The sequence below is a fragment of the Besnoitia besnoiti genome, chromosome XI (assembly GCF_002563875.1).
Source record: "Besnoitia besnoiti strain Bb-Ger1 chromosome XI, whole genome shotgun sequence".
NCBI classification, from domain to species: Eukaryota; Apicomplexa; class Conoidasida; order Eucoccidiorida; family Sarcocystidae; genus Besnoitia; species Besnoitia besnoiti.
Genome location: NC_042366.1, coordinates 1314247 through 1324775, shown reverse-complemented (window position 1 = coordinate 1324775; position 10529 = coordinate 1314247). Strand labels below are relative to the sequence as shown.

The 10529-nt window shown below is 54.5% G+C and overlaps 3 protein-coding genes across 3 annotated transcripts; 2 read left to right on the top strand and 1 right to left on the bottom strand.

Moving 5' to 3' along the window:
- Positions 1-621: 621 nt before the first annotated feature.
- On the bottom strand, positions 622-4562 carry BESB_020680 (uncharacterized protein; the record flags this gene model as incomplete). Its single annotated transcript, XM_029360777.1, has 7 exons — positions 622-716; positions 1079-1102; positions 1438-1626; positions 2034-2144; positions 2597-3346; positions 3988-4048; positions 4416-4562. The coding sequence occupies 7 exons, from the start codon at positions 4560-4562 to the stop codon at positions 622-624; spliced, it is 1377 nt and encodes a 458-aa protein (XP_029216136.1).
- A 2993-nt stretch (positions 4563-7555) lies between these two features.
- BESB_020670 (putative cyclophilin) lies at positions 7556-9289 on the top strand (the record flags this gene model as incomplete). The annotated part of the gene is made up of 4 exons (XM_029360776.1): positions 7556-7633; positions 7983-8035; positions 8444-8552; positions 9032-9289. The coding sequence occupies 4 exons, from the start codon at positions 7556-7558 to the stop codon at positions 9287-9289; spliced, it is 498 nt and encodes a 165-aa protein (XP_029216135.1).
- A 963-nt stretch (positions 9290-10252) lies between these two features.
- Positions 10253-10525, top strand: BESB_020660 (uncharacterized protein; the record flags this gene model as incomplete). Its single annotated transcript, XM_029360775.1, has 1 exon — positions 10253-10525. The coding sequence occupies one exon, from the start codon at positions 10253-10255 to the stop codon at positions 10523-10525; it is 273 nt and encodes a 90-aa protein (XP_029216134.1).
- Between the last annotated feature and the right edge of the window lie 4 nt (positions 10526-10529).

The window sequence follows — 10529 nt, the reverse complement described above, 5'->3', positions numbered from 1 at the left end:
AGCATGCAACGTCCGAAAACCAGGAAATAACGCTGTCCGCCGGGATGGCACCTCCGCACAACTAATGAGAAGATTTCCCCCCGGCTCGTAAACCCAGCGACTGTGCATCTCCCCATTAAGTCAACAATGAATACATAATCTGCGGATTGCGTGACCCAACACTCACACATATGAATTGTGGTTAGGCGAGCGCAGTCGCGCCCATGGCCGCCAGCTCAGGCGCTCTAGAAACTTTACGGTGCGTTCGTTCGCCACAGGCTTGTACGCCAACCCATTGCATCGTAACTGGATCCGTTCTGGGAGGATGCAAGTTAAGCGATCAGGAGGAGTCCATCCAGAAGTAGAGTCTACAGTGTGCGACTCGGCACCATTGTGCTGCGAAGGCTTGCGGTGACTCCACTGCTGAACTACCTCAAAATTGAAATGAGTTGCACTGGTTTCAGTTCCACGGTAAATGAAGCGCAAGAAATGCGAAGTCATTTCTGTCCTCTTTCGTCTGCGCTTCTCAGGGACAGACGCTGGTTCGTCCTTATATCACAAAGCGAGAACGCAAACGTACGTTTCGCCTGAACGTGTCTTTGGGGAGATGCATTTCGCAGTCGTGCTCCGTCTCCAGAATTGTCAGGTGCTGTAGCATGTGTCGGGCGATCTCCTCTTCCATGCCAGTGGAGGGACGCCCACGAGTGCACGTTTCTCCGCGTGAGATTCTAGCATAGCTGGTGACGCAAGACACACACAAAAGACACTTCCAGCGCCCATCCCAGGGCGTAAAGAGGGTACGAAACAACCTTCACAGTGCGTACATCGGGGCGAGACTACTCCACAGGGGATTAAAAGTGTGAATTCGCAGGACCGCTGAGAGGCGGAGTGGGACTTCCGCATGCCGCCCAACCGCGTGGACGCCCGACTCAATATTCTGCCCGTTTGGTAGAGCGCTCCCAAAACGTATGCACGCGTTGTTATGGACCAATGACAATGTTTTAGTACCATCGGGAGAGCTCATATGAAGTTCGAAACGAACGTGTATGGGTGTAGCTGTGCGCGTCGAATTTGGAGGCCCGTCCCTGTGCCGGCTCACCTTTCTTAAACTTTGATTCTGATACTGCAGGACAGCCGGTCGCGGAGAAACACAGAGATACTCTCCTAGCTATTAGCTAGTCGTCTTCGGGTACGAGGTGTACTGTAATAATCCAGAGCCCCCATGTCAGCTATCTTGCTCCAGTATCCGACACGGGTGGGGATTCCCGCCTCACTGCTGATTGCTGCTTGCAGCCGATAACACGTACACAGTAACCACGTGGTGCCTCGCAGGAAACTGCCGGTTCCCCAGGACATTGCCCCTTCCCTACAATGGCACTAAATGCCGACAAATACAAAGCAAAGCTCTATCTATACAGGAAGAATATAGCCCCCTCGAGAACTCCGGGAGACACTTACTGTCACACATTTGGATAAAGACTTTCCGATTGACTTTCAGAAGGCATACGCCTTTGGCCATCACTTGGCGGGTGACCGCGAAATAATGCCCAAACCCACAAGGTTTCATTACACGCTTCCCGTGCGTGTTGAATGCGTGCTTTGTCCGTTTGGTCTCAAACGTTTCGCACATGGTGTCTCCAATGGGTCCTGAGGTGAGACAGAAAGAACACAGCGGCTGATGAAGCATGCGTGATAAAATTGCCACCTCAGGTAGCGGCAGGTGGGATCTGTAAACAGCGCTGCTGTAATGGTATGCTAAGCACTCGCATTTGTAATCGGCATTCGACATCGCACATAGGACGCACGGCGTCCCTGTTGAAGCAACCACCACGTGTGCACGAACATTGACTCCAAATGGAAGGTGGCATTCGCAATAAAGTTTTGACTATGTGTGACCTATATCCGGCGCTGGACACATTTGGGAATGAGCCTGGCATACACGACGATGCGACCCGCAAGCGTCCCGCGTTAGTTTCGCGCACACCCCCCTGACCGTGCCTGAAAGTAGTGCGCTGCTGCTGCGGCAAGTGGGTCGGGAGGAGATGCCGCCTTACTTAGTATCCAGTCATCTTCATTGACCGTCTCGCCACTTTCATGAAGCGCAGCGAGAGATACTTCCTTAGACTCAGGCATCTTGAGCGCATCACGCGCAGTTCGGAGCGACGCTGAACAAGCACAGCAACAGACACTCCAGTGTCTTTCTGGGCGTCACTGTCCTCACGAGTAAGCGTATTTCGCATGTGCGCGCGCGATGCTATGGCACGTAAAACCACTGCACTTCCCTGGGTTCGTGCACAGGCTGTGGGTGATCCAACTTGTCCACGGACTGTAGAAATGGAGCCTTACAAGAGGATCCGCGCACTGAAATGCACTGCGACCGGACCCACGTCGTCTGACAGGATTGATCTGCGTAGTAGCGTTTTACGTGAAGTCGCTCTCCCGGGCCACACGCTGCTGTGCATCGACTTGGAGCTGTAGTGTAGATGAGACACGTGCCTGGGCGGAAGGACACACACAGAAGCAAGCGACGAACAGCCGACTGCAGAAAGGATACAGCGCACGCTCTGCATGATATGTGTATGGGAGCCTACTAACAGCGCAGGGGCCATATCCTCACCTTCGAGAGAGAACTGTGCAGGTGCAATTATGCTTGCAGCAGCTTTTCTGTAGCTGTTGCCATGCGGGTCGAGTCCAGGAATCTCGCTGACTTCTTTCGGCACTCCAACAGAAAGGTCCTGTTGCTGGCGCTTTTTCCGCCGCCGCACGGCACCGATCCCTCTTTCCCTCGTTCGGGCTTCCTCCGTCCGTGAACCGCTAGTGGACTGCCCATGCTTCGCGGCACGCTTTGTCCCATGCCCTCCTACAATCCGATGTTCATTGCCAGGCTGTCGATCGTCTACAAGCCTGTTTGCCTGTGGCGACGTAGAGTTTCGGCCGCGCTCCTCATCTCTATGACTCCCGTCCTGGTTACCTCTGTCGACCGTCACCAAGTAGCTGGCCGCGGATGATCGCGAGGCATGCGCGGCTTTGGATTCCACCTTCGGCAATGAAGAAGCCATTTGCAGTAGATGCGGCTGTGATGGGCGCCCTTCTTTCGTAGGGGCGTGAACTACACCAGAGACACTTTTCTTCGAAGGCGCACTGCTTCTGCCTCCGTGCAGCGGCACCGGCTCGCCAGAGGGTTTGGAGGGACGGACGGGGGGGTTTCTCATCGCCCGCTTCACGGCATCGCCGAGCTCACAGTCAGATCCACCGGCATCCCCAGAAACCACCGGAAAAACTTGATTCCAAGGGTGGCGAAGCTGACGGAGTTGTGTGACAATGGGACTGATCCGGGCAGCTAACTCTCTCAACGTGATCGCTCGAGCTGACAGAGGTTCCAGAACAGCACATCCCCCGCCCTGATACAACAGCCTGCATACAGTAGGTCGCTCGTGTTCTCACTTTTCGCCTCGGTCCTTGGCCGTTTGATTCAGCCAGCGGCATTGGTACGTGGGAGTCTACGTTTAGGAAGAGGTTGTGAATCTTCAATCTGAGAGCAGCGTCAGTACGTTCTGAGAGTGAGTTCCATCGACGTGCCGAAAACGCCGTGCCCGTTCCCTTTGTCTTACCAAAAGCGCCCGAGAAATTCCGGTACGCTCAATCAAGAGGGGTTCAGATGACGCTGAAGCTACCAACTGTCAAAATGTTTCGCGATTTCTGCCTGTAAGCTTCACGAGAAACCATGTTGCCGCCTCCGCGGATCGAAAATGTCCCGCTGTGTTCAACGTGTCACTACAGCGAGCGACAGCGGGCAGCGTGAGCTGCGACCACCTGCGACCACGCGTTATATATCACAGTGGAAGCTGCTAAGGGTAGAGGCCCGCTATGTTGTCTCCGTTTCGAGAACCCTAAACTGTTAGGCATCAGCGTGCCGCCATGCTACCAGTTCTAGACCATGTGATGATAGGGTGGCTACGATCCGCCCAACCCCGCTATTCCACGACAGGAACAGGTCCCCCTGCTTACCTTCCATGACCTCGCGACGACTTTTAGAGTACTGGACGACAGCAACTGGAGATACGAATAGCTGGTTGCACGGTGTAACGCCGTGACATCACCACCAGATCTTCTTTATTGGCCCGCGCTTCCTGCGGCACCCTTGGCCAAGTCTTCAGAAGACGGCAGCCGATCTTCGGAGAGCCAGCGACAATCGGCAGAACGCCTCGGTTAGCTCCACCCTAAACTCTGACTGGGAACCTCCTCGAACAAGCTTCGCGGCTGCTCGCCTACTGACGCATGCGGATAAGGACATGGCCAATGCCAGCGACGCCGGACGCTCGCCTGAGAGCAACAGAGATCAGAGGAATGGCGACACAGGGAAGCGAAAATACCTCTGGCGCTCGGAGGAACGCGTGCCACCTCATGACTACAGACAGACCGACTCTTGAACTTACGTTGGTATCGTTCTCCCTTCCACGTACAGTGTATCCGCGCCCCTTAGACTCTTCACGCCCGTCGGCGTCCCCCTCGGCTGCGTCACTTTCCTGCCTAAGGCCGTGCCACCTGTCGTCAGTGCTACGTTTGAAAAACCCTACTCTCATGGCTAAACGTCTCCGCCAGGGGAGCTCACGGCCTTCCGTTCCATTACGCCTATGTGCGGCAAGCTCCGCTAGTGGCCACAAATGGATTTTATTGATCGCTGCATGCTAGGGGCCCTGCAGCGGCAATCTCTTAAGGCCGGCAAGAGCCAGAGCTTGGAAAAACGAAGGCGCTACCCTGCAAAAATCAAATACAGGGTGTCCTCGCCCCTCTGTCGGGAATTGGGCGAGAGACGCCACGGCGGCTGTCGCAGGGACGCAATGAGGCATCCGAGGAGTGTACAGGAGGCCACAGACATGAACGAGACTAAACTGAAATGGGCCCAGATCCGTGTCCAACTGCATGCACACGAAGGTTCACGGGATTGGGGGTACGCAGCGAATGACGTACGCTGAATGTGCGGATCCCTGGCGTCCTTCTCGCCGTCCTCGTCTGCATCGCATCTTTTGGTTGTCTCCCAGAAGGCGCTCGGAGGCGATGTCGTAGGGAGGACAGCCACGTGGGGGCGATTGAAGGCGCTGGAAAATGTGGATTTGCAAGGCCCCCGAGCAGATTTCACGGAGTGCGCCGACACGGCGAAGGGGGCGCCGTAAAGAGACAAAACCGAAGTCTGCCGGCCCCTCACAACGGCTGCCTCAATTTCCCGCTTTCTCCATCGGCACGGGGTCCAAGTACAGCGAAGGTACCTCGAGTGTGCCAGGATTTCCATTTTTCGCGCCCGATCGAAACGAGTTCGCCGCCCAGTGCAGCACGCCGGCCGACAGAGCCGCTCAGCGCACGCAGCAGGACAGGAAGTCTTGGAACCCGCAGTCGTCCACGAACGTCAAAACGGGCGCTTGAAAGAGGAAATTACAAACTCTTCCTGCCGCGCCGCAGGACAGCCCCTCCGCCACTGGCGCAGATCTGCCACGTCGAAGCCTGGCGCCCTCGACCTACGGCGGAATCGCGACTCGTGCTGGATGGTGGAAATAGGTCTGGCGAGGAGACGGGTGCCCTGACGTAAGTATTCAGTGTAACTCGTTCTGAAGCGGCTGGAAGAGCGGCACCTAATGCTTCCGATCTTTGCCAGCCACGAGGCCGTGCTGGGTGGCTGAGCCAGGCGTTGTCTGCACACGCTTGCCGCGCTGCGCGGCGCCTTGCGGGAGCAAAAGACTCCGGCACAGACGCCAGACCACAAAAAGACAGCCACATATACACTGGAAAGTACCGCACGGTGCTGGTCGTGCCTCCTAGAATGTCAAAGTTCCGCGATGCGAGCGCCCGATGTTTCGAGCGCTGAGGAGACGGCTAAGAGACAGGGGCTCCCTGCGCATACAAGAAGTGGTCCGGCGTCGCTAGTTCTCTGGCCAGAGAGACCTAATTTACTTGTGCAAGAATCCTTTGACTCCAGCACACAGGAAAGAAGTCGTACGGTGAAAATAACAGAAGGAAAGGGACTTCCTCCCGCTGGAGGGGGGGGACAAGTGTTCCTTCTCAAACCAGCAGGGAGAATGTAGTCTTCCTCCTGCGTGAGGTGGCGGGAGAGACGCGCCTCACCGCAGTGCGCGCCCGGTCGTTCTCGCCGTCACACCAGAGCAAGGGCAACGGATTTGGCTGAAAGAGGCGAACGAGAGGAACGAAGGCACTACCACGGTGGCAGTTTTCCTGATTCAGCCGCTTCACCTTGCATGCAGCTTGTTGTATGTCCACGTTTTCTGGTTGAATGCCCACAACGTTGCTCGCGGGGGCCGGTGTGTCTTGTGAGCCAGTGACAACACTGCGCAAGGCGCCTCAGCCAGTCGCCGGGAAAAAGGCGTCCTAAAACGTCGAGTTTTCTGCAAGTCTGCGCCCTGCTGAGCGCAGTAGTCCTTGATTCAAGCATGCCATTCCTTGAGCGTATGTTTGGCGGGAGATGTACGTGGGAAATGACACTTGCACGGCAAAACCAAGACAGCATGCCTACGCGAGTCTCTCGAACGACAGCGGTCGGCGTGTATTGCAGCCTGACCGCTGTGGAATTTCACAACAGCATGCATGACTTCTTGCAGCGCAGCCAATTGCCGAATCTCCACCATTCACTGCCTTCCTACGGACGCAGAAAACGAATCAGTGGACAGAATATTAAATTGAGTCTTGCCCCGTATACGTTGTTATCGCGAAACCAATTTTCCCGGTATTCACATAACCAGCGTTTCTGTGGTCCGATGCTACGCGACCTGTGCTGGTTGACAGCCGCGTGAGCAATTTATTTTCTGGTTGTTATGCTTTCCAACATCCCGCTCTTTTCGGCATCAAATTGTTTTTGGCAGGCTTGCCTCTCTTTAAGGTCGCATCTCCTTGTTTCGTCACACGTGCAGCCACGAGTATCCTCGTCCCCCTTGTCACTCCTACGCTGATCATTCTTTTGCTCAGACGCTTTTTCCTCTTTTTCTTTCGTTACTCAGATACGCTGATGGTTTCTAGTTCTTTGATCATTCCTCACATGCGTTACTTCCAATATCTTCGAAGCTCGTCTCCCTCAATGCGTGTAGTGCGGCGCAGTATTTTCGCCCATTATTATTCGCTGTGATCCTGACCTCGTCGTTATTCGTGCATAATCATATAATCATCATCCACATCCTCGAGCCAGTTCCTCGTTCGCACACGAGTTGTACGCACGTTCAGCGTGCTTGCGGTGATTAAACTCATTTCAAGAGGCACGCCACACTACGAGGCAGCGAAGATTAGTGCCTCAAACAACTGGGGGCCAGAAGTCTCAACCCGTCGACCCTGCTGGGTAGCTTATTTGTATTGTATTCGAGAGAGCGGACTTCTTTGCCAGACGAGGGACAAGTTCTTACGCTTCTTCCCCCCTTCTTCAAACGCCCACTGCTTCCTTTAGGCACCCCGCTTGCCTCCGTACCGCGGTTATGTGACGGAGCAACGGCACTTTCTCATGCGGTACTCGAGCCTGGGGGTGTTTTTTTTTCCGTCTCTTTTCGGTAGCGGGGCGTGTTCGCTGTCCACGAGCTTCAAGATGTCCATCACCATCAAAACGAACCTGGGTGACCTGAAGGCGGAGCTGTACTGCCAGCAGGCTCCCAAGACGTGCAAGGTACGCCGCAGAATTGTTAAAGCGGTCCGCTTGCCTTAACCGAGAGACCGCGCCCTGCGCCCGACCTTCGTTTTTGTTCGCCTCTATTACCACACGCGCTCCGAGGGAGGAGCGCACGTTCCTGAGGGACTTTCAGAAGAAGTTTCGTAGTTCAGCTTTAGCTGTTCGTTGACGCGGAAAGCCTTCATTGCAAGCAAACCTCAGGATGGAGAGGTGTCACGGAGGCTATGTTTCCGGCAGACACGCGGCGAGGCAGGCCGCAGGCACTGTATTGTTGGGGGTCGTCCACCTGCGATCGGGCACCGCTAGCAACTCCTGTGGCGTGGTTGTTCTCTGTTGCGTTTCGCAGAATTTTCTCGCGCTCTGCGCCTCTGAGTATTACAATGGCACGCGATTCCATAGGTGGGGCCTTCAAAGCGAATGAGCTCATCTACAAATGCGTATTCGGAGTCAAAGCGATACGCGGATCGTGTGCGGTACCGTGTAGTGAGAGGCTTAGGCCAAACTACGAACTTGACAGGCGCGGAGTCTTTCTCCGGTCCGTCGGGTACCGCCCATTCGCGTTAGGCGTCAGCAGTCACGGCGCTGGATTTGGAGGAGACGTGATGGTGCCTCTCCCCTTGTGCACGCTTGCCTGCCTCGTGGTTTCACGCTTTTACGACTCTTTCAATTTTTCAGCGACGTTATATACATACACCTATGTAAATATAAAGACGCACTCATGTATATATATACATGCAGATGACTATATATAGCAAGGAGGTCATTTTGAACCGACTTCAATGTTCTCTTCGAGTGGGATGTCTGCAGAAACATCAAAGGCTTCGCCATCCAAGGCGGCGATCCGACGGGGACCGGCAAGGGAGGGGAGAGCATTTATGGAGGCTTGTTCGAGGACGAGTTTGTGTCGACTTTGAAGGTACGTTCGCCTGAAACTCGGGCTACGCTCCGAGGAATTCATAGGCGTATTGAGTGCATGTGTTGGAGGGCTTTCGGGTGTGAACGTGACATACTTACGCTGTCAGGTAAGCTCGCGCTTGTGGCATTACGCCGTGCTCCTCATATATATATATATATATATATATATATATATATATATATATATATATATATATATATATATACGTTTGCATGTAAGGGAGTTCAGATGCATCGTTTGAACATGGAAGTATTCTCACTTGGGGGAATCCGGTGTGCGTGGGGACGCCGATTGGCAGTGACCCCATGCGGTTGCCCCGGGATAGCACAAACACATTTTCTTTAAAAAAATGCGTGGGGCCTAGGATGATGCCCGTGCGTGCAGAGGCTTGTGTGCGTCACAGGTATGTGCGTCAGTGGCTGCTTGAGTCGTCACAACCTGGGCGCATCCCTGTGGTGTGTGTGCTGCGTCGTGTGCAGCACGATCGGCGCGGCATTCTCTCGATGGCGAATCAAGGCAAGCCGAACACGAACGGATCCCAGTTCTTCATCACTTACTCGCGTCAGCCTCACTTGAATGGCGTCTACACTGTTTTTGGCCGGCTCATCGACGGTCTCGACACTCTCGAAAAAATGGAAAAAGAGCCCGTCGGCCGGAAGAATCGTCCCGAAAATGATATCGTTGTGGAGCAAGTCATTATTCACGCCAACCCAATCGCTGAATCGGAGCAGCTGTGAGGCGTGTGTTATCTCCTTTCCTGTCTTTATTTCGGGGATTCTGCGTGTTTTCTCGTTGTCTTCTGAGCGCTCGCGGCGGACGCGAAAACTCCAGCTGCAACGCACTCAGGCGCGGCATGCGTGTGCAGTGCACGTGGCTTGACGCGCAGCCCTCGAAAAAATGCTGGAGCCGGGAGTGGGAAACGGGCCTCTCGCGGCCCCTCTCTTTTCTCTTCTTTTCTTCTCTTCTTCCTATCGTTCTTCTCGCTTGTACGCCCGGGATGGGCAGCATCTTTCGTCGGGAACACACTTCGTGAGGTGGATGTGAATCTCCAAGTGTTTGTGCGTCTTCACCGCCGGAGGTCTCCCGCACGGATGTCTGGTGTCCCGTCTCGTTCTATCCGTGCTCTTCTAGTATGCTCAGATTATTCGATTTCTCTAAGATCGACATCCTCTAGCTTGCATTCTAGTGTGATGTCTAGGTATCCTCTTGTCGGCTAATTCCGCTGGAGCATCTCTTCTCTCGCGTGACCGCCGCTGACTGTCAAACTTTGTGCTTCGGGCAAAAGACGCTCTGGCGTTGCTCCTAATCATCTTCTTTGTTTCGCCCTTCGTTCGTATCACTTTTTCATCTTCTTTTCCGTCTGCTCATGCGTCTATGTGCGCCCGAGTTGTTGTCTCTTGCTACACTTGTGTTATACATATATACAGTATAGGTATCATGCATATGTAGTACATATGTGCAGTACGTATCTGCTCTATATATGTATGCATTCATAGCAGGGTTTGCATGAGCGGAAACGTCGACGCCAATTTGTTAGTTCAGACATTTGGGGTCTGCACAGCGCTTGACGCTTTCTCTTCTGCGACGGAAAACTGGCCCGGGCGCGCGTGTGCCCGAGGGGGAGACGAGCCGAGGCCCCCCGAGGCCACTCCGCATCTGCAGACTCGGTTTTGAGTCGAGAGTGGGTTCGCGTAACTCCAATGGCGCCTACGGCCGCCACGGAGGCTCGCGAGTCATTTTCAGATGCGTGTGTCAAGATTTCGAGTTCGAGGAAGGCTGGGCTGCGAGCCTCCCAAGCAGCCAAGGGAACGGCAGATCGCACTGTAGCCAGGAAAGATCGCAGGCAGCGGAGCGTTTTCGCTGAGCGGGAGGCACGTGTAAAGAGAGAGAACGTCAGGCCATCGACTCGTGTAGAACTCAGAACGCTCGAGCGCAGGCGAAGAGCCAAGTCAGCCAGGCAGGAATCTGTGTAGGTGC